We start from the raw sequence: 24,892 nt of genomic DNA on the forward strand, positions 1-24,892 counted from the left end.
GTTTTGTTATGGATTTGCCTGTCTGGCACCACTAGGGGAGCAATAGTGACGTCAACGATTGGCTATGCATGCGCAATGCGACGTGCTGTTGTTGTCTTTGTCTCTGGTCGCCGCTTATTCTCTTTTATGCCGTCATTCACTCATTCATTCAATTCGGAAGCGTCAACCTGAGTTGGTCGCATTTGTTGTTAGCGCTTTGGCGGCGTCCGTTTATCGTTTATATATTTCGCCCCCGCCGCTTTGTGTTTTCATTTTCTGTGCTACTCTGCCTCCGCCTGCTGCAATGGATAAATAATTTGTGCGGCATTTCCATTTCATCTCGATTTTGCGCACAACAATGACAAAGAGTGGTGCTAAACTATTGAAAACTTTATAAATGCATTAACAAATGCAATGTGTGCTTAGGCGGTTCATGAGAATTTGACATTTAAGTGTATGTTGTTGTTGTTGCTGTTACTGTTGTTGTCGCTGTTGTGGATACGGTTGCCCGCTACTCATAGAAAGAAAAACAGTAAACAGCAACAACAACATCAACAGCTCGCGGCGTCGTTTTTGGCGTCGGCGTTGGCGTTGTTGTGGCCATCGAAGTTGGTTTGTTTTTGTGAACTAAATTCGCGGACGCACCCACCAAGCCCAAAACCCCAATTACAATTTGCTGTATAAGATTGTGTGATTGCAAATATTGCTTGTACACATATACAGGCTCTTGTTGCTGTAACTGCTGCTGTTGGTGCTGCTGCTTCTCTTGTTGTGGGTTGGCGGGCGCGCGCGCCGTGTGTAGCGTTCACTAGCCGGTTTCTCGTGGCGCGAGTTAATTGACAAAAAAGAAAAACCAAAGCCTAAAGCGTATAAGCAAATGTAATAAAGCATACAACAAGGCAACAAGCGGAATTGGAATATGCTGTAAATACGAGTATCCTTGTGTGTGTAATAATCACAAGCATATTTTGCGAGCTGATAGCATCCCGACCCTCATTATCACACACTCGAACATGGCAGCTACTCAATAGATGAAGTACCATTGTTCTAAAATTAGCCGATTAGCATTTCCTGGGCCACAATTCCCAAAACCACCAAAGCCGACAAGCAGATCAGCTGTCCATTAACGTTACTATTACTACAACAACAAAAAAAGACGAGAGCATGTGTCACAGTCAGCTGCTCCCTCACCCTACAACGCCGACCGCGCTACTGCTGCTCTGCTGCTGTTGGCTCCTCCTGCTACTGGCCAACCAGTCAGCCAAAGCCCACAACTGCCAGCATCAACATCCTAAGGCGCACGAGGTAAGTTTGGACAGAGTCCCAAATTTGCACTAAAATTCCAACTTTAATGTTTAGCTGAAGCGATCGAATTACAAATTATATTATTTATTATTTCTTTGGAGGGAAAAAGTAAAAAGTATTAAAGCCATTTGTACCTTTGTACAAAAGGCTGAAGGACCAAATGCTTATCCTATGCTATAAGAACATACGTATACATACATGCAAATACTATCAGATTGATGACACACATCGATGGAACATAACAGCCTTAGCTAAAGATTTATTAGATTTATTACACATCCGCATATATGTACATACAAACATATATTCTAGCGCCTCTTTTCATAAAAACTTCGTATACTTTCAATAATTATCTTTATGCTGCATAAAATATATCTAGGATATCTGTTATACAAGATAAACATATATATGTAGACCTGTTATAAACAAAAAAATTAATTAAAATCGTAATAAATCATTAATAATATTGCAATACAATATGTACCTTTGGCATTCGCCAAGGAATTCCCAAAGTTGTCTGATTTAAAACTTGTCTCAAGGATATAAGTTTAAATTACATTTTTGACTTTTTAAAAGGTATTTAAACCTCCACAATAAGGAGGATAAATTTTTTATGTTTTTTAATTAGTTACCAATATGTATTTATATATATCTCCAAATTCGCTCGCGTACTTTTTACATTTCCTTTACTCTATTCTTTATGTTTCTCCATTGGCTTGGATTTCTGGAACTTGGAACTTTATCCCATTTTAAGATTTTTATGACTCACGTTTATCGTCTTTATAGTATTAAAATTCTTCTAAGAAGTAAATCTAAAAATGTGTAATAGCAGAAATGTCTTTTTGTAAGCTATAGTCTGCTTTGTTTTCTGTAAAAAAATTTTTTTTGGGCGCATGCCCATTTGCCAATGTTTTTGGCCGTAATTTCCGGCAACCCCCACAAACTTTAAATCCGGATCAACCACCCACTCAACGGTGGCTCCTTAAATGGGTCATTAGCGTAGTAATTGGACCGTAATGCTGCACACACTTGTGCGGCTGCTTCGCTTTAATATTTTAATTGATTGAAATTACTATGGAATTTGCTCAATTAGTGAACGCACTTTTTTATGTATTATGTACATATACATATATTTACATACATAGGTGGTGCACGTAGGGATGCCTCCGGCAATTTTTTAATTCGCCATCACCATCATTTCGATAGAAGTGTAATATTTTTGAAGAATTTCACGCTTATTGTAAAAATGAATCGAGTTCCCACGAAATCGTATAAATTACAAGAGCCCGGTGTCATGATTCTTGCGGAAAATATATACATATGTATATGTTTACATATCTAAATAGGCATTGTGGTTAGGCAAAGCTCCATGCATAACTTATTGGCCAATCAAATGAAGCTCGACAACTTTGTTGCTGACTGCCAACAATAAAATAACAATCCATGCACGTCAAAGAGAACCCAGCACTCGGCACTCAGCGTGCAACCCGATGGTGGGCAGAGTGGAACTCTTGGGCCATTGCGAGCACATAGCTACAGTAGTCGCGTTGCTAAACGCCCTCGTCAACACCCAGGTGCCCCAACAACACCCACAGCGCGGCAATAACAGCACGACAACAACTAAAATAGCAACAACAACAACTGGCACCTGTCTTGTCAGCTAACAAGCCAGTTCTTTTGCCCGTGATCTGGTTTAATATCACAAGCCACTTGGTGCGACGGCCAAGTCCAGATACAGTTTGTTGTCGTCATAAACTACTCTATCGGGTCTATTGAGGTTGTTAGTTATTTTGTTTGTTATTTTTTATTGTTAGGAATTGCCCGATATAGTGTAGTTCTGTAAACAAAGGGACATAACTATCTACCTAGACGCATTAATTATTTAAAATTTTCATAGAAAATATATGTTTATACAAATTTAAACTTTCAATATCAAAATTTTTTTAAATTTCATCTCAAATAACCCGCAAGCTCTGTTTCTTATTATACGACTGACCAGACTGAACAAATTTAACACTTTTAAAAACTGTGAAAGAAAGTGTGTAAAGAATACAAAATCTTTTAAACTATCAAGTAATATTATCAATTAGTTTATAGATGTGTACATTTTTGTACATATGTTTCATAAGTGTAAGGCTATAAAATGTAATAATAGATCTTTAGGGCACAAAAGATTGTTTTATAGTAGTCTGCAGGAATACTTGGAGGAATTCTCGCAATGGTTTATTTCTTCAGCATCGACGAAGATAACTTAGCTCCGTTTTTTTAGCATATAGTATTATTGTTTGTTTAGCACATAGCGACAATGCGCAATTAAAAGAGAGACATTCAAATAATTCACAATCTATGTTAAGCAATCAAACAAATGCCAAGTGAATATTAAAATACCATTTAAACAGGTACGAAAGCATAACCTGATAAATTATACTATATTTCATTTATTTATTTTTTTCTTTTTCCATCCACATCATACTATATTTAATTTATTTATTTTATCTTTTTTTCATCCACATCATCCTCCTTCCACTCCCATACTTATAATGCATATTAGCCGATATATGTATCTAATTATGCATGCATGTCAATATCATCATGCATGGATTTAGTCCATATTTTGCTATCATAAGTATTTTATATATTATGTTTATATATTTGCATTTTGAAGCCCATCTTTGCGCTTCTCAGACAAGGTCATTTTTCGTACATCAATATTTTGTTTATTTTGGTCATAAAATTCAACTAAGATGCATCACAAATACGTAACAGTTAACTTTAAAATATTTTAACATTTAAATTCGTAACGCCCAATTTTAAAGATAAAATAAAAATATTTGCACATGCGGTTCCTTCAGTCCTGAGTCAGGTAGAATGCTAAATTTTGTGTGTGATAGCGGATCGTTTTTCAAAATCGACCAGATCAGACCACTATATTCTATAGCTGCCACAGGAAATATCGGTCGATTTGTTAAGCAATTTCAATTAAAATGTGAAATGATATACTTATAGTGGTTGTATATGTTTTATTTTGGGTGTGAATTTTTGGTTTTAAACTGGGATATTTACGCAGAAAAAGCTGTTCATGCTGAAAGTGTTAAAAAAGATGATTCTACATATTTAGAATACTTTTACTGATGTTATCCCGATACGCTGTTATACTGTGTCAAAACTCAATTTGAGTGACAAGTCGCATTTTAAATCTCAAATTCACTAACAATAACTTGCCTTTTGTAAATTGCAAATAACTCGGAGTCACATTTATTAATAATATAATTATACATATGTGTTTTCTTTCAAAATAAATTCAAGTTTTACTGATAAGCCTCTTAATGCGACTGTAGCCGCAAAATATGCACACAACCTAACGAATTTTTAATCGAGCTCGTTGCGGTCTGGTGATTAACTGAATGCAAATATCGTCATGTTTCTGGAGAAATGTTTAGGAAGTACATAAGTCTGAGTTATGATCGCAATTTCACCAAAAATTAGTATTATTTTTTATTTAATACGACTTCCAATCACTCTTTAAAGGTTAAACCAAATATAGCAGGTTATTATAATATTTCCAAAAAGACTTGCAATTTTTTATGTAATTTTATTATTATATTGCAACTTAAACTAAAATTTTAACCCACAACAAAATTTTAAAAAAATGTTGTTTGTAGGAATATTGTTACTATTGATCCGTTATCGTAATCGTCAATAGTTTTCGACATTGCCGTCACAAGTATCGTCCTTCGTTCGTTTAATTCTGCAGTCGATTGTTTATTTAGTGCGAGGTACTCGCCATCTTAAAAGTTGGGCAAAAATACATTTAAATATTCACGTTATCAACACATAAATAATGTATTCAAAATATTTGTGGTAAGCCCACATATACGAGTTCATTTTTATGTTATCTGAAGGCAAGGAAGTACAGTACAAAGTAACTAACTATGACGGACTACTCAGAATATAATGTAAATACTTTTTTTTTCATTTCTCCCGCGTCTATTGCCTATGAAATCGATTATACTTACTATATTGACTGACTTAATTGTCGTTTGCCGCTCTTACTGTTTTTCAATCAACGTACATTACTAGAAAAAATTGTAAGCTTACCTGACCATACGTACATATATATAATATGCACATATGTATGTGTGTACATATTTACATAATACATATAACACATAATTTGCAATTACACTTGGTTTCAGCTTCTACAAAGTTCCCCCTTCATTGGCCCACGTAAAGCAAAGTAAAAGTAAAATGTTGAGCGAGATACATACATAGATAATGCAATTAAAATCAGTTGTTGTTGGCATTGCTATTGTTTTTGAGATTGCTGCCGCTGCTGTTTCTACTGTTGATGTTGTTGAGGTCACTCAGCAAGCAATTAATTTAATTATTTGTAACTCGAACTGGTATAAATGCAAAACATTTAACTCCCCGGTGCCCGGCAATCGCCACACTCAAGCATCCTCATCTCATGTAGCACAAGCTTCGCTACCTCGCTGATTGTTCCGATCCAGAGATATTAATATAAATTAGTATTTGTGCTTTTGTGTAGGTGTGTGTTTGTGTGTGTGTCCTCAACAAATTCGAACAAGTGGCCGAGTCAGTGGCCGAGTGCTCGGCACTCTGTCATTCTGTCACTTCCAGCGGAGCGCTTTTAATTAGTCTTAAATCAATTGAAATATACAAGCGATGCTGTAAACACGACTCAAATGCACACATAACAGGAATTACACAGAAAAGACCAAAAGCAGTTATTCGTCACGTTTTACACAAACACGTTCGTAACTGTTGTGGGTTGATTCAGACATCCAGGAATGCGCCTTGTCTGCTACTAAGTAGCCCCGAAAGTGGTTGTTGACAGAACTTTGGACCAACGAAACTATGCAACTAAATTGCATTAAAATACTTTGACTTACTTAAATGTTTGTGATAATAGGGAGCCCCTATTTCCTGAAGTGGAAAATTACAGCGGATGTGCACGCATTCCCTTGGGGGCAATACAAATTTAATTTATAGTAGAGTTACAATTGGAATTTAGGGCTTTTTGAAATTTCTGTAAATTAAACATATTCTGCTCTTTCGATTAACTAGTTTAAGGAAGTTCACTTTCATAGCAAATCTTCGTGTATTATTATATCATAAATAAAATTACTTCGTTCGTCCCATAGTTATTGAAGAAGGTAAATAGATTTACCCACTAAATTGTACATATTTAGAAATAATGAATGAACAGATTGAGATAACTATTTGTATATGTCATGTATGTATGTATATTTATCTATTCTATATACTATACTTGTACAACAAGCTTGTTCTTGTTTTCCAATTCACAAATACTTATTTTCAAGCAAACTTCCTCAGAAAAACATTGCCATAGAACAATGAAACTGCTAATTAGACTTTCTGATACAAGTACATATTGAATATAGCATATGTTTTTTTGCTATATATGTATGTATGCAAGCATGTATATGTGAGCAGCAGGTTTGCAAAAAGGTAATAAAAATAACAAGTATAAATACAGTGACGAACAAAATTATTGGCACAGTTGGCATGTCAGACTTTCGCACAGTGTTTCTCCATGAAATATGGTGATATTTAAATAAAACAAATTTTATTCATATACATTGATCAATTTCCTACTAAAATTACTTTATTTCATTCATTTATATTTTTCCATTAATTTAAGAAAATTAAAAATGTAAAAAAACAGCCGTTTTCGCCTGAACAAAATTATTGGCACACTTAACCAAAAATACTTAAAATTAACATAAATAACCGTTTTTAAACATAAATTAATATTTTGTGGCTAAGCCCTTAAGTTTAATGACTGCTTCCAAGCGTCTGGGCATCGAAGAAACTAAACTTTGAGTGGTTTCTGATCCAATATTGCGCCACTCCTCCACCAGTGCCACCTTCAGCTCGCCCTTTGTAAATATAGCGCGTTTTTTTACACGTCTATCTAATTCTTCCCACAAATGTTCGATGGGGTTTAGATCTGGAGATTGGGGCGGATGCGGCAAAGTATGTTTTACATGATGTGCAAGCCACATGCGCACATCATAAGCCGTATGCTTTGGGTCATTGTCGTGTTGAAACGTGAATGTGGCTGGTATGTTCATCTTTTCGCCACTTTTTTTTAGATTTCTCTTAAGGATATCTAAATAATACTTTTTGTCCATAGTTCCTTCTATAAATTCAAGTTCGCCAACACCACCAGCGGACATACAGCCCCACTCCATGACGCCTCCACCACCATGCTTTACAGACATAGCGATGTTTTTTTTTTCCAATTCCATATTAGGCTTTCTCCAAACAGTTTGGCGGCCATCAGATTGAAAAATGTTGAATTTACTTTCATTGGAAAAGATGACATTGTTCCAAAAGTCCATCGGCTTACTCAAATATTCGTTTGCATAGGCTAAGCGCTTCTTCTGGTTGACTTTTGAAATAAGTGGTTTTCTTCTAGTAACGCGGCACTTGTATTTAGCTTTGTGCAGTGTCCTCCGAACCGTAATCGGGTGAATATCTTTTCCAAATTCATTTTTAACCTGAGCTGCAATCTGTGTTGAAGAGATTTTTGGGTTCACCTTCACCTTCCTGATGATCTCGGTGCGTTCCCGGTCGGTCAAAGCCTTGGGTCGACCAGTGTGCTTAGCACTCTCCAATGTTAAGGCTCCTTTAAAACGCTGGACAATGCTCCGAATGGTAAACCGGCTTCTATCCATAATTTCTCCAATCTCAGCATATGATTTGCCTTGATTATGCAAATACAAAATTATTTTCCGCTGAGATTCAGTGGTTTCCTTTTGTTTGCCGCTCATTTTGTTAAAATCTTAGAGATTTTGCTTATAAAAAAGGCACTGCGTGGTTTTTTATCTCAAACATTTACAACTATGTCATTCCAAATATAAACATAACAGGGTTTTGAAAAAAAAAAGTTGCCATATTGTTGAAATTTTGAAAATATAGTTCACTATTACCCAAGTGTGCCAATAATTTTGTTCAGGCGAAAACGGCTGTTTTTTTATATTTTTAATTTTCTTAAATTAATGGAAAAATATAAATGAATGAAATAAAGTAATTTTAGTAGGAAATTGATCAATGTATATGAATAAAATTTGTTTTATTTAAATATCACCATATTTCATGGAGAAACACTGTGCGAAAGTCTGACATGCCAACTGTGCCAATAATTTTGTTCGTCACTGTATATCATTAGGTCCAGCACCTCCGATTTCTGTTTTGCTGACAATCAAGGTAATTTTAAAGCTTATGCACCAGCATAGTGACTTCCTAGTATCATACTCGTACAGTGTTTCTAGAAAACAAGTAAAAAAGCTAAAGTCGGGTGTCCCGACTTTGAAATACTCTGTACATATGTTTACAATAATTATAGAAAAAAAATAAGAAAATTTAAAAAAAATTTGATCGATTTTACCTTTCTCGGTATTCGAACTCACGTAAAGGGTATATAATTGCACATATACAAAGCAATTGCGTCTATGTGAGTGTATGTATGTTTATGTGCGTCTATTTGTGTCTGTGTAAGCATTTTCGCAGTCAACTAAACAGCAACATCAACAACAGCCGTGGGCAGCGCTGCAGCAGCAAATATATTTATGGCTATAACTTCTTGTTAAATCGGTCTATCATAGTGAAACTTGACACATGGACACATAATAACCAACTGGTGGTATTTCCAAAATTTTAGTTCGAAATTCCAAGAATTACGGGAGTTAGAGAAAATCGCATTTGCGGGGGAGAGGGGGGAGGGAGGGAAATTCCAAAATATACATTTTCTGCGTATTCACACAAGGCATCTGGGACTAAAATTTGGTGTTCCTAGGTGTTATAGTCTCCGAGATATAGGCGATTATACGAATGGAAAATCGGGAAAACCCCCATAGGGGGGAAGTGGGGGGGAAAATCAAAAAAATAAAACAAACTCGTATAGCGTACACACATAAGGCATCTTTGTGCAAATTTGGTGTCTCTAGCTCTTATAGTCTCTGAGATCTAGGTGATCATACGGACGGACGGACAGACAGACAGATAGGGTTAAATCGATTCGTCTTGTCATGCTGATCAAGAATATATATACTTTGTGGGGTCTACCACGCCTCCTTCTGTGTGTTCCATGTGCACTCGCGCAAACCTAATATACTCTTGTACATTTCATGTACAGAGTATAAAAATCACTTGCCACGTTTTTATTAGCCAATCAAATATGCTGCAGCCATAATCTTCTATACATATTTATAAAGAGGGACTAGCAACTTAATTTGCACTCCATTAAATGCATCCCTTCCTGCCTTGGCGTCTCCTGCCAATCCTTGCCAATTTCCATTAAAAATTGATTAGCAAAGTTGAAATCATGTAGTTATAAGACGAACTTGATTTAACTTGCAGCCATGGCCATATGCCCCACATGCACTCGGGAAAAACGGCACTAGTTTATATAAAATGCGGTCAAGACACAAAAAGGGTACATTTTTCAGCTGAAAAGTTGTAGTTAAGTGGGAAAAATATGTATAATAAATGCTTACTTACATAGATTGATGTAGTTCTTAAAGTATACTTTTTAATTAGCTTGATGTGGTGCTTAGATGCTTAAAGTCTGTTTCTAAATTGTCATGTGTTTTCAAAATAAAAAAATAAAAAGACACAAAAAAGATACATTTTTTAGGTAAACAGTTGTAGTTAAGTGGCGAAAATATAATAATAAATACTTACATAGATAGATTGATATAAGTAGTTCTTAAACTATACTTTGTAATTAGCTTGATGTGGTGCTTAGATGCTTAGAGTCTATTTCTAAATGATCATGTGTTTTTAACAATAGGTTATACTTTAGCCTCGAGAATAGTGTTTTTATTTATTTAATCATCCATTTTTAATAAGTACAATCAATAGCTCATACGTATACATATTATATTTCATTTAGCTTTCTGAGTATTTGATATGCCTTTCACATTTAGTTGCATTTTCTCTAAATGTGCCCATCCATTAACTAGACTCTCCATTCTGCGTTCATCCTCTCGTTGATTACACGGGCATCGTAACTGGAAAATGATTGCCATGTCTCTTTGTTGCTTGCACAGCGTCTGTAGCTCATATATCAAGCTGCTGGGTGACTGCTGTCGACTAGAAAGTGAGAAACATTTGTAACTGTAGCACACTTGTTTTATGTTTTCAATTAAGATACATGTGCAACATACAGATACTCTGACGAGTGCACGCACACTCACTCACACGCATATTAAATGCTTGTTGAAATAGACGGGCGAATAAACATGCAAATAAACGACTTTAACTTATGCACTCGTATTTAGTTGAAGTTGAGCAAACGCTTCCAAATAAACACCAGATACTATATAAATGATGTGATGTGAAAAGAAATGAAAGGGAATTCAGTGTATTTCGAATGTCTTTCTCTCGTTTGACATCGCAATATGCTCTATCTGGCACCAGCAGCTCCCTCAAGCTCCGAGCTTTGTAGTTGAGGGGCTTGATGAGCTCGATAGCAAAAAGAACTAATTAAGTAGCGTGCATATCCTCGGATGTGTCAGTTGCCTTTCAAAAGTCACCGGAAATTATGTGCCTGTGGTATGCACAATTAACCATAAGTCCCGGCCATCCCACACCGCCCCAACTCCATTTTACGGTCAGCGCTCACACAGAATTGCCACATCTGGGGCTGGCAGGTTTGCAACTGCAGCTCCCATCGATAATTGAGACTGCTTAAACGAATATTTAAATTAATTTAATTTAAGCTTGTCAATTTCCTACTCAGGCTTTACGTAACGCACTGCACATTGCCACTGCCAGAACGTGCCGATTGCTCTTACAGTACTGCGTATAAATTTCTGAACGTGTCAAAAAATTAAAAATTAATTTTTATTTTTATTTCTGCAGGCGAACAACTTTGAGTTAATAATCAACTTTATAGTCATACAAAGCTAATATACAGCTTATTAGTACTCGTATTTGCGATGTAGACTTTAAACAAATAGACTAGTTTTCAAATTTTCATAGAAGATTTTGTTAAAAATTACTACCTTGCTTATCGCGAATTGTTTCGTTTGTAATTAGTGGCGTACCGATTGTGATGCTTTCATTAAGTCGAAAATAAATTACTTAACGCCCTGAAAAAAAGTAAAATAATCAAATTGTGTGTCAAATGGACTCATTAGTCACATTTTAATTGACTTTAAAGCTATGGAAGTATATAGATAATCTTGGAGCGTAATCTGGAAATAGTAAATGAATGATATCGGTTGATGTAGTCCCAATTCAAACCAAGCTGATCCAAATACAAAAATGGATGAAAAAACTTGATATAAGGACACTCACGTATTATTTCCATGGATTAGTAACAGCGGAGGAGTGGGTTTGCATCAGAAAAACAAAAAATCTTGCGGCGGAGAATATGAATGCCAAGTTGGGTTATCCTAGCTGTTTTACTTCCTGAGATCATCGCGTTCATACAGACGGATGACTTGGCTTGTCATACTGATCAGGAATACACATACCTATATACTTTGTAGAGTTTGCCACGCCCTGTTTTTTGTGTATAAAAATCAAAGGTATTGTAATTCAAATTAGGCTATTTGATTCGAAGAAAAGAATTTTTGCAAAATAATTTTGAACCGTTTTCAAATTTTCTTTAATACTGGCACATTTTGAACACTTTTCAGAAATCTTATCATCATTTGTAAAAGTTTGGAATTAAAAAGAACATATTGAATTACTGATCGATCAATGAGCAGCCTATTTTGTATTAGAGATAATAAAAATCAGCTCTATAACGATACAATTAGCAGCCAGTGTACACCTATGTATTGTAACGCTCTCATGCCTTCAGATGCAATTGGCAATTACAGCTCATCCGAACCAATTTAAACCAGTTAGCGATGCTTTATCAGCGCAAATTAGTAACTTGGTGTTGATGGCGACCATTGTGATAAAATACTGGAGTACATTTTCAATCTTGACGCTTAGCTGAGCATTTGCGATTATGTGTGAGTTCATCCCCCGCCCTGCCCCGCCCCATCCCATCCCATCCATTGTCCATTCAGGTTCAACACGAATGTCCATAGCCGGCCACTTTGTATGAAATTCGTGTTTTCAATTAAGTAACAAGCTGTTGCCGTTGCCGTTGCTGTGGACGTTCAACGTTTTTGCGGTCAAATGGTGAGGTAACAATTGAATTGAGCAAATGTGTATGAAGAGTGTGCAGAGAGTGAGAGAGCGGGACGTTAATGCTGTTCGGCATGCAAAACAGCCACTGACCAGCTGAAATCGAAATTGAGCGCCGAGCGAAGGGGCTCAATAAATATTACAAAAACATCAAGAAATGTAAACATGCATAGCTGAACAACAACAACAACAAAAACACCACCAAGAAAAGCGTTGCGCAGAGTGAGCGCATGAAAGTGAAAGCATATAGACATACATACATTAGTATATATATATATATGTATGTATGTAAGTATGTATGTACATACAAACACACCTGAATGCTTCGATTGATCTGCCCCGCCACACGATCGATGATCGAGCATTGAACGCAGGTGAAAAACTGCGGAAAAAGCAGGCGAAAAAATGTCGTCGTCTTGCTTGGCTTACTGAACGATTGACAGATTGACTTAATGACAGATGGACGGACAAAGTGAGGGACGGACAACGCGTAAATAATTACTCAGCGACGTAACAGCAACGGCAGCAGCCACTGATCGATGAATCGTTCATTCAAATTAGCATGCGTGCCAAGCTTAGACTCGAGGCAGCCTCAAGCGGCTATCTGCGCATGCGCCCAGCGTTGACGTTTTGGCGCCGGCATTGAAGTATAATTGTGTGTCTGTGTGTGTGTGTGTCTATGTGTGTTGGCGTGCCGCGGCTGCTTGCACAAAAGCCATTTATGGCTCAGTGTGTGCTTTAGCTTGGTCTTTTCAAGTAAATACGGGTAGTGGAGTAAGCAAAAAAAAAAAGAAGAAACATAGACAGAAAAAAACAGCACTGGGTAGAAGCATAAAAAAAGTTGGCACGCAGGCGCAGCCAAGTGTAACCAAACTTTTCTCTTTTTTTTTTTGCGCTACCGCCCAAAAACGTGAGTCGCACATCAAGTGGCCTAAACACTAAAAAAGTGGATCACAAATTTGTTAAATGTATGTACACATATGTATATTAGTATTCCATATATATACAGTGAGTTGCAGATTACGTCTTATCGCAAATTGGGGGCTAGGCGAAGATTGAATAAGCATTTGGATGTTTAGAAAGTGTAGCAGCTACTTATTGCAATGCACACAAACAAGTTGCACCAAGAAAACCAAATATAAATCCCACATCTATACATGCACGCATTTAAGTATCTGTGTGACAACACCTGTTCGTAAATAATTTACAAAACAGCTTTCTGTTTTTAAGCTAGTTATTGATTTCCTATAAGGTTGGAAAATCAAAGGACATACTAGCAGACATAAAATATTCTACATGCATATACAAAATATATTTTAGAAGTGCTCGTGAATAAAATACGTGGGGCCTAACTCAACGAGCTAACAGGAATCCAACAATGTGAGTTCATTCCCGAGTATATGACTCGGTTCAAATTTCGGCGCTGCCATTATCGCATAAAGCAGGATTTAAATAGGTACTTGCGGTTTTAAAAATACTGTAAGAGTGGTCTCACATAGAAAATGTCCAACTTTCGTGTTAGGCTGCAGGCTGATTCCGCAACATAATAAAAATAATAACAAATATGTAGCTCTTTCATATTACCAGAAAAAAATTGCGATTGCTTAAAAACGAATGAATTCCAGGATTACATGGTGGCTTCGAGCGAGTTTTCTTGCAATTTCACGAATGCCCAAATTTTGCTCTTTATATGCCAATACTTATGGGTAACGAGGCATATTAAATATTTTCTCCGTGTTAAACTCTAATTGAATCAACTATCCCTTACTAAAACCACTAAAAATTGCATATTACGCAAGTGGTTCTATAGTAATGCAACAGCCAAAAACCGTTTGTCCCCTATTGCTTACAATTTTTCAGTAACTTTTCTTACCAAATACTGTTATTTCTTCCTTATTTTGTTTTTAACACATTTTCGCAGAACATTGTTGTACCCTACGGTCATTCGTTTTTAAGCAATCGCAATTTGTATGTGGTTCTATAGTTTTTCAACGCACCTTACATACGTATGGAACTTTTTTCTCCTCAAATTTTATATAGTGTCTATTCTTATACTAATAAATATGCACTATTTACTGATTAATCTAAAACATCTTGTGAGTTCAAAGGTTTATTTAACAATGGTGAAAACGTTTTCTAATAAAAGATTCCACCTACCACCCAGTGCATTATGGATTAATAGGATTAATAGTTGAACATTTATCCTAAGAACTACGAGTGAATTTATGTTGATATAATTTTCCTCAGTGTAGCGGCGCAGCTGTGAATGAATGCATAAGAAGTTTTGCTTTTATCATCTTCATACGTCTTGATTTCCATGCCACTTGCACTTGTTGCTGCTATTGCCGCTAGCTTAGCTTCGTTGCCACATGCAGACAATGAGGCATCTGACTGATTGACACCACAAAGCACCGGCAACACCATTTGTGGCAATTCAACCTTCCCCTTCCCCCCTCCCCGTTGCCATGACAAAGTGAGCACAAATGCGTGTGTCTGCCTCTCCTCGTATTGCCAGATGCGCATCTCCCATCTCGCTTCTCAAATCTTTCACTTAATCTGATCCGCGCGTGCTTTTACGAATGTGGAAAACGTTGTCAGGCGCAACGGACAGACTGGAAAACGCACACACTGGCCTGCTCTTTATGATTTGTAATTTGTTTGGCTTTTTTTTTATTATTACTATGGCTCAGTCCTTAGCAATTCAAGCGATTTTCAATGCATTCGCATTCACAGTCCACATAAAACCACAAGCTGCGCAATTTGAATGAGCATGATACTTGTATGTTTATACTTACGAGTACATACATACATATATGCACGTATAAGTATAAATACGAATACATATGGATATGTATGTATGTAGAGATTGCATGTAGAGGCCGTGTGGGGGTCGCCACATATTAGAGGTATTAAGCCTATCTTTCAATGTTTGCATTTCTTATCTGAATTGTGATGAGGCAACAGATGTGTGGTTAATTAAGAGGAATTCAAGGGTTTATCAGCAAGACTTATAATGGCTTATATTATACACAAATGTATATATGTATGTTTGTATGCATGTAATTATAAGCCATAAGGGAATCCCGCAACGTGACTTTGTTGTATAATTCTAATTTGAAATTGTAATGAGTCCCTCATGCAAAACAATACATTCGTGAATCAACATCATTTCCTAATTGCTTTGGCTCTAAAAACCATTTACACTTAGTTTTTATGAAGAACTGCATATAATTCAAATACTTACATTACACATTTCATTTACTGATTACTTTTTACTAAGAATTCTGAGAAGATATTCCTATTAATTATACAAATGTCAAAAGTACAAGTAATTACAGTTTAAAACGCGTTTATTTTATTTTATGCTCTTTCAGAGATCAGCCAAAAATAAATAAATAAATACAATATATTTGCTAAATTATGACTAAAATAGAATCCAAATATTTACATTTATTTCTAAACTTATTTTCAAACACAAATCCCCACGATCACTCCCTAAACATATACATAACTGCCATCTATGAGTGATTTCCAGCAAGAACTGATGCTAATCTAATCCACAAGTAATTTTTAATCCATCTCCACCTTTTAATTGCTCTAAAGCAACTTTTTTAAATTATTAAATCTAATACATGAATTATACGTAGCAGTTCCATTATAGCCCCATACATATCTTTATCTTTATTATGTTGGGCTCAAGGACAGACAAGATTACCTTAGTTTATCTGTATCTTTAATTACTTTGAAGATATACTTTATATATTGTTTTTTTTCATAAACTGGAATTATTTCTCTAATTTTTAACTACTATATTTAATTCTAATTACTGTCTTATTAAGTACTAGCGTCCTGCCTCTGCTTCGCACGGGTATTTTTACAAAAATTTTAATAATTATACATTTTATAACACACACACACTTAACACTAAGAAGGAGTGAAATTTATTTTGGATATTATTATTTTAATGTTTTTTTCTTCGTTTTTAGATTTTTTTGTTATTCTTTATTAGGTCAGAGGTTCTCCGTAAAAGAAATTTTATGTTTTATTTTGTGGTAGCAAAATAAATTGATTTTCAGGAGCTACGACCCGTGATAGCTCAACATACATTAAAACATTGCTTTCGTATGTCGATCCCTACTAATTCGAAGGCTTGGCCTTGGGACTACCGGAAATTTAAGCCATATAATTGATCAAATGGGATCATCGGTATCCTTTGTATCCTCTTTATATGAGCTAGTTGACCAGTTGCTGGGCCGTTGATAATAGTTGCTACACTTAAAATGTCCTGCAATTCCTTAATAAGCAGCCTCGTCCCATTGCACATGCTTGGAAGGCTTTAATTTCTCAAAAGCATGATTGCAATTCCGAAAGGTTTAGTGAATTTAAATGTCTTCAATATCACGGTGTCGATCGATTTGTAATTTTTTATTTGGCTGGAGGCTTTTGAATAATATTGCCTTAATATTTAAAGTGACAATGTTTCGAGGATGATTATGAACTGACAGCATGATATTCAGGAGTTTTTAAGGTAATTTTTTTACACCTTTGGTTACATCATTGGTGTTTTAGTAAGGATTACATTCTTTTTTTGCTAATATAATATAGCCCATGTTCACCGTCGATAGTCAAGCTTCCCAACAGTGAAAGAATCCCTTAAATCGGTCCAATTGATTCGGAGCCTTTTCAATTCAAACAAACAATCAAATCTTTCCTCTTTATAATATTAGCATAGATGTAAGTGTAAAGGGTCGCTTATAAATCAGTTTTTGATGATGCATGATGCATTTATCATCAGTTTATGGATAGATAAAGAGAGTTCCCTGCCTTGGCATTTGAAAAATATTTACAGAACGGCACTGCGCAGCCAGCTTTGGCTTTTCAATAAAAAACAGTTGATGTGCTTTTTTCTGTTGTTTACTTAGAGCGCAATGCGCATTTGTTCTTTTGTTGCTCACTCGCAAAGAAAACACAATGTGCCTCATACTTACACACATATATGTGCATAAATAAGTAAAGATTTGTAATGCAAACAGTAAATTGGAGAAGAAATCGGTTTAAAGTAAATGGTGTTGTGCAGGTGTCTCAGTCTGTTGACTGAGAAGCTGCCCTTGCCATTTAGTCATAATATATAGTATATATGCATATATGTATTTGCAGAGACATAATAAATCACTCGTCACCAATCTTTTAGGTCTCGTCAGAGATGCTGCAGCGCAGCTTTTTATCTATAATAGAGCCCATTGTTTACCTAGACAGGCCAAAACAAATTAATTGCAGACGTCAGAAGTACCTCCAAGAAATGTACATACTTGTATATACTATGTTTAGATTACTTTTTTTTATGATACTACCACTGCTGTACCTTGGCTTTGTTGTTGGCTTAATGGGGATGTCTGGCTAGCTGCTCAGCTGGCTTTTTTAGCTATTATAGTATATTATTCTAAATAGGTTACACTCAAATTGAATAGACTTGTGGCCAACTTGCTGCTCACTTTCCATCTCTCATTGCGTGCTTGGCAACCAAATTCAAAGCAATTGCCAAGTGCCTCTAATCTCCAGTCGTCTTATACAAATGAGTACGAGTGTGTGTGGGGGCAGACTTTGTGTTCATAGTCGCCACTTCGGCTTAATGGTATAAAAACATGTATATTTTTAGCAGCACTCGTGCGTATCTCCAAGATACACTCACACCCCATTGACAAAGCTCGAACAGCGATTGTGTGTGTGTGTGTGTGTGTGTGATGGTTGCTGATGCGCTTTTTGTGCTTGGTTTGTCAACAGATTTTGGCAGATAATATGAATATGAATATAATACATTATACACATAGATATCACATGAATATTCAACAGCATGGCTGGCAAGTCGCGTCTCATTTATGCACAGTAATTGGCACATTATTACACAATGGCCCTCAGACAAAAGGCCAAAGGAGAAAAAAAAGCAATAACACAAACTACCAAATAACCCAAATTATTGACATTTTCAGTTTACGGTTCGCTATTCGTTTGGGTCTATTTTGTGCTGTTTATGTCTCAATCGTTCGACATTTTGGCGGGCAATTTAAAATTAATTTCACTGCAATTTTCAAGCACAATTACTGCTGCTCTAATATGTTTGCTTTGTTTGTACGTGTATGCGACTATGGCCTTTGCGTCATCGCATTGGAATCAACCTTTTCGCTTTCATTTAAAACCCAAAATTTCTTATTTATAGGTCGTACACGGCGTGCGCATTCAGCTGGCTGGCGATGACGATTTAACGGATGGTACTGAAGCATCGGCTCTGCATGGACGGCGCAGGCGCAGCGTGGCGGAGCAGCCACTCCGTATTTTGCTCGTCTACGATGACTCCGTTTACAGGTGAGCGTGAGCAAATTACTTTTAATTACACTTTAATGACAGCAAGACAAACATACATACATATATACTATATATACACAAATAAACTGGCAATCTGGTAGACTAAAAGACAGACAGACGCACACATTTGTGTTCCGAACACTCAGCTTTGGCCGAATGTCAAGTTAAAAAGCTGCACGCCAAGACCGTTAACTGTTGCTGAGTAATCGCCGTTACTCACTCACTCACTCACACCTATTAGTAATTCAGCACCGTGGAATAGAAATCAAAACCACAGCCATCAATAACAAGAAGCTGTACGGTTGGCTTAGAAAACTAAATAAGCGCTTTGAGCTTTCCAAGCGTTACATAATTGTATTTGGCGGCAACTGCCGCGAAAACAGTGTAACACTGACATGCATCAATGATACCTAGTACTACTTCTATAATATACTTGTAGGTTTACCTAACCTTTGTTTATATACGAAAAGTCAACGCCGTTTTGTAGTGCAATGCAAAACAGAAAAGATTTGATAGCGCTAGTGAAGTTATATTCATGTAAGAATAAAACACACATCTAAACTCTTGGAATGTAATTTTAAAAGTCTAAATTAATTAATAATAATACTTTTTATTATTATTGGGGAAATATATTTCTCAACACAACTTTAGTGTTTCAGAGGAAAATTCTAAAAACTCTAGCAATCCTTTCAAATACAATATTTTCAAAAAAGATTCCTGCCATAACAAATAGATTCCTACTTAGATGCCATTTTATTTCAATTTTGAATTGGACGTAACCGAATCCTGGGGAAACACTTTAATCTTATACATACGAGCCAATAGTCCATTTTTTTTTGTTTTTTTCTCTTGCTTACTACTATAAGCATTGATTCCGTGCATTCCGATTAGCACCTTAACAATACATGTTTACAAATATACTTGTATAATAGGATTAATAAGCAAATTGTGGTTTCTGGTTATATAATCGTTTTCAAAAACCCTAATAGTTATAGCCTTTGCAAAAGTCTATCGGAAAGAAATCCTCTTGCAAGCAAACTGCGGTGCCCCAGTAGCCTCTCGCTCTATCTGCTTGTGTACTAGCATTTAGATGCTTTGTACTTTTAAGAACTTTTAATCTTATCATTTCTTCTACGAACAAGTATGTACATCTAATCATTTCTATACTTGTAAGCACTATATCTGTTTTACGCAGACATATTTATTTTTATACTCTGTACATGAAATGTACAAGAGTATATTAGGTTTGCGGGAAGTGAAAAATGTAACAGACAGAAGGAGACGTGGCAGACCCCACAAAGTATATATATTCTTGATAAGTTTGACAAGACGAGTCGATCTAGCCCTGTCTATCTGTCTGTCCGTCTGTCCGACCGTATGAACACCTGTATCTCAGAGACTATAAGAGCTAGAGACACCAATTTTGCACATAGATGCCTTATGTGTGTACGCTATACGGGTTTGTTTTACTTTTTTGATTTTTCCCCGTACTTCCTCCCTATGGGGATTTTTCCGTAACGCCATTCGTATAATCGCCTATATCTCGGAGACTATAAGACCTTGGGATATCAAATTTAAAGTCCAAGATGCCTTTTGGAATTCCCCTCCACCCCCCTCTCCCCATGCACGCACATATACATTCAACACTCACATAGACGCAATTGCTACGTAAATGTGAAAATTAGACTCATCCGCTCATATGGTATGTTACTCGAAACCTTTCTAACAAAGGCATTTAGGACTTCAAGAAACACCCTTTCAATTACGCATATTTGTTTACATATTTGTTTTTACCACAAAACTCAACACTTAGGCCCATAGTTCGGTGCTTCATTGGGTAACTCTTGATGCCAAAATCGTCTATGCAACAAAGCGATTTGTTCAAATTAGTTTGCAGACAGGCAGGTAGGTAGTTGACCAGGTGGCCTAGCCAAGTCGGCCAATCGGTGGAGCGTTGGGTGGTGTTCGAGCTGAACTTTGATTGCGACATGCTTTTGTTGTTGTTCGTTGTTCGTCGTTGCTATATAAACTGTTTAAATTAACGGTCATTTAGTTGGCAATTGCCACTTTTCAAGGCCACCGAGCAAGGTCGAAATTAGTGCGTTGGTGGCTTTTTCCAGGAAAATTCGACGTCTACAATAGACGCGTTTCGCATTTCTGCTACAAAGGCGAGCCATGACAACAGACCAGAATATTGCAAAAAACTTGTTTCCACAATTCTAAGTACTCGCTTAAGTTTTATAAAGTATGTTCATCCATTAAATTGCACATTTTTCCGGTGACTTGCAGATTGGAGGAGGAGAAATTCAATTTAATTAATGTAAGTAGCTAACCAGCTGAGCTGGCGATGAACTTTCGTTGTCTACTCTAAATTATTGTTGTCTGCAGGACACCGTGCTGCCTGAGGCTGTACAATTCTGGGAGCAGGCGCTGATGGTACGCGAAACGAAAGGAATTATCCGTCTTAATCGGTGAGTAAATGCATTAGCGAGAAGATAGCTTTATCCCTAATAGAGAATTATCTTTAGCAAATGCGACAGCACGCAGGTCTACGTGAAGAATGGACATACTCATTGCATAGATCAGTGCAAGGCCACGACGATGTGCGGCGAGGTGCAGGTGCCCAATGAGCATCTGGACGTAAGTCAGCGAGTCAATGGCGAGTAGACTTTTAGTTGATATATTTGTATATATATTCAGGTTTGTCGTGTCTGTAATGCTACGGGCCAGAATTGTCGCATCGACAGCAACACACAACCGGGCGATGGCATCGAGAATGCAGACTTCGTCTTCTACGTGTCGGCACGACAGACCCAGCGCTGCTATAAGGGTCTGACTGTGGCCTATGCAGCGCATTGTCAACAGGAGGCGACGCTGGATAGACCCATAGCTGGGCATGCTAACTTATGCCCGGAGAGCATTAGCACAAAGCCGCAGGAACTGCAGACCCTGATCTCCACCGTCAAGCATGAGATACTTCACGCATTGGGCTTTTCGGTCAGCCTATATGCGTTCTTTCGCGACGATGAGGGACGACCGCGCACTCCTCGAAAGGCGGACACGGGAAAGCCCTATTTGAATGAAAAGTATGTTGAAAACGTGCTAAAAAGCTGTCTTTGTCTGCGTCGTTGCTACATACTCTTCACTGTGCCTAACAACACAAACTATATGCCTTTTCTTAGTCTCAATCTATAAACCCGACTTCTGTATATCATTATATATACGTATATCGTTAGGAAGTATTATTTTCTTAAGTTCCAGCTGATTGAGATAGTTTGACAACAAAAATTTACTGTCCACATAGGGAAACAATATTAAAGTTATATAAAAGCCGTATAAGCTAGGAAATCCTTAACAGGATAATTCTAATCAAATTATAATCATCTCTAATAAACGCCGAAGAAAAACTTAGCAGAGAAAGGAAGTTTAGCTAAAGCTAATTTTAAAAATAAAAAATATGTGAAAAAATGTGTGGAATGGAATCTCAGACCCAGTTGGGGAAGATGTATTAGCCAATCCGGTAAGCTATGCCCCGTCGGCTCAGAGATTCCGGAGATGGCTGAGAATTGATGAAGAGACAGATTGGTTGTTAATTAAGCATAAAACCAGATAAGGATTGTGCGATGAATAATCGGTTCTGCATCTGTCAAGAAAAAAGTGGGAGATAATTTCTTGTTATTCTGCGAGGAGCTAAGGAAATAAGACGACCTAAAAGGGAGGGAGAATCGACAATTAGTTTGTAGAGAAACAAAACTCCGAGAACAGTCATCCGATTAGTTAGTGAATGAACATGTGAAATAATATACCCTTCAACTTTCCAGTAAAGGGTACAATGGGGGCAAATGCAGGGAAAATAAAAACTAGTAAACAAAACCGTTCAGCTCTCATACTGCAATTCTCACAAGCCCCATCTCACACTCTCTTCCCCCGTAGATTGCAGATCCACCAGTGGAGCAATGAGACCATTCGCAAGGTAGTACGCGAGAATTGGTCTGTGCGCGGGGGCCATGTGAACAAAACGGTGGACATGTTGGTTACGCCACGCGTTGTGGCCGAGGTTCGCGCGCATTTTAATTGCGACAAGTTGGAGGGTGCCGAGCTGGAGGATCAGGGTGGTGAGGGCACTGCTTTAACTCATTGGGAGAAGCGTATACTGGAGAACGAGGCTATGACGGGCACGCACACACAATCCCCGGTCTTTTCTCGAATAACTCTGGCTTTGATGGAGGACTCGGGCTGGTATCGCGCAAACTACTCCATGGCTACGCCCCTGACCTGGGGAAAGGGTCTTGGCTGCTTATTTGTAATGCGAAGCTGCAAGGATTGGATACAAATGAATCATGGTCGTGGTCGATCCATCCATCCGTTCTGCTCCAAAGTCAAACAGGATCCACTGCAAACCGAATGCACCGATGATCGCAATTCCGTTGCCCTCTGCAATCTTATACGGCATGAGTACGAACTGCCGCAAGCATATCAAAATTTTGATAGTCTGAACAATGTGAAGGAGGGCGAGGAAGGCTATTATGGTGGCTCGGTTTCCCTGGCCGACCACTGCCCCTACATACAGGAGTTCACGTGGCGCAGCAAAAACGTGATTGTGCGCGGCTCCCATTGTAACTTCATGGAGAACAATCCCAGTACGTATGGAAGCGAGTATTTCGATTATAATATAATTCATTAATTTTTTATGGTACACAGAACCCGAAAAGAACTTTGCTCTGGAGAGTTACGGCCAGGGATCCAAGTGTTTCGACCACAGTGAGTCCATGTGGGAGGAGCGTTCGTGCCATCAGACTCGGGAGTGGCAGCACTGGGGCTCCGGCTGCTACAAATACAACTGCAGCGATGGACGCCTGCATATACTCGTCGGAAACTATACCTATAAATGCTCGTTTCCCGGCCAGAAGCTATCGATTCGCATTACCGCCAACGGCTGGCTGCACAAAGGCGCCATCATCTGTCCACCCTGCCATGAACTGTGCGACGAACACTTTGCCGCAGCTGGCAAACAATGTCGACCCGGCGAGGAACCGGATCCGCTCAATAAGTACCCGCGCGACAATTTGTCCTGTGGTGCGGGTACAGCTAGGAATGCGTTGCTCCAATTTTTCGTGGCCATAGGCAGCTTGGCGCTGTTGCTATTTAGGTTAGGTGGGCGGTATAGCTAAGCCGACCCTGTGGGACTCAAAACTAGGCGCACTTTTATATACCTATGTATACTATGTACACCTGAGCACTGTGATTCCTAATTCAATTTGGTTCCATTTATTCGATATATTCTAATGATCTTGAGAAAGAAAATGATAAAATATTCAAAGAGTAACTCAGATACGCAATTTTCCAAAGCATTCTAAAATTGATTTTGGAATTGTAGTGCTCCATATGTTTAGCGAATTTTTGTAAATTGTAAACTGTACAATAAGCTCAAGTTATTTAGATGTAAGCACAGACCCAACCTATTTGTAGCTGCTATGCATATTATGTGTATTGTGTCCATCCCGATATGTGATCTTTGCTAGGTTTTTTTTATCGCTGATCTATACATTCCAAAGTGAAGCTATTGAAACTTTGATATATTATTATAATTCCTTTTTTGTTTTTGGTAGTTAAAAAAAAGCTTTTGTACAAAGAAATTTTGTTATTTATTTTGTCGAAATTCGTTGATTATCTTGTGATTTATGGTTTGGGTTATATACATATGTAAAAATAGTCGACATCGGATTTAAACTATGAAACAAAACGAGACCGGTTATATATTTAGGATGTTTATACAAACTTATAAGCCATTTTAATTTTGTAAAACTGTCATAATTTGATCAAATCAATTAGGCAATTTCTTTCTCTAGAAATTGGCATTTCGTTATAATGATTTATAAGTTAAAACTGCTTAGGAACGGATAGTACACACTTCTATACCCTTTTTCAATTGTTAAGCTCATTTTTGCTGCAGGCCCTATAATATCAGCTGCCTATAAAGCATTTAAGTGTATTTTTTCCGCAAATATACGAATTTTTACTAGCCTGTAAGCTGGGAAAAAACTTGAAA

General features: G+C 37.3%; 1 protein-coding gene across 1 annotated transcript; it reads left to right on the forward strand.

The window, feature by feature from the left end:
• Window positions 1-158: 158 nt before the first annotated feature.
• Window positions 159-24,892, forward strand: LOC115620726 (leishmanolysin-like peptidase). Its single transcript, XM_030514106.1, has 8 exons — window positions 159-1,284; window positions 18,698-18,843; window positions 21,133-21,163; window positions 21,232-21,314; window positions 21,372-21,483; window positions 21,544-21,929; window positions 22,777-23,483; window positions 23,545-24,892. Exons 1-8 carry the CDS (start codon window positions 1,144-1,146, stop codon window positions 24,012-24,014), a joined length of 2,076 nt encoding a protein of 691 aa, XP_030369966.1. The 5' UTR covers window positions 159-1,143; the 3' UTR covers window positions 24,015-24,892.

The sequence above is a fragment of the Scaptodrosophila lebanonensis genome, unplaced genomic scaffold (genome assembly GCF_003285725.1).
Source record: "Scaptodrosophila lebanonensis strain 11010-0011.00,11010-0021.00 unplaced genomic scaffold, SlebRS2 tig00000024-arrow-pilon, whole genome shotgun sequence".
Classification (NCBI taxonomy): Eukaryota; Metazoa; Arthropoda; class Insecta; order Diptera; family Drosophilidae; genus Scaptodrosophila; species Scaptodrosophila lebanonensis.

What these genes read in the sequence shown, in the direction of transcription:
- LOC115620726 (XM_030514106.1), top strand. Translation starts at nt 1,144, where the DNA reads ATGTGTCACAGTCAGCTGCTCCCTCACCCTACAACGCCGACCGCGCTA. An exon ending in GGAATTATCCGTCTTAATCG is followed by an intron (nt 21,315 to 21,371) that starts GTGAGTAAATGC and finishes AATTATCTTTAG; the next exon opens with CAAATGCGACAGCACGCAGG. An exon ending in CTTCATGGAGAACAATCCCA is followed by an intron (nt 23,484 to 23,544) that starts GTACGTATGGAA and finishes TATGGTACACAG; the next exon opens with AACCCGAAAAGAACTTTGCT.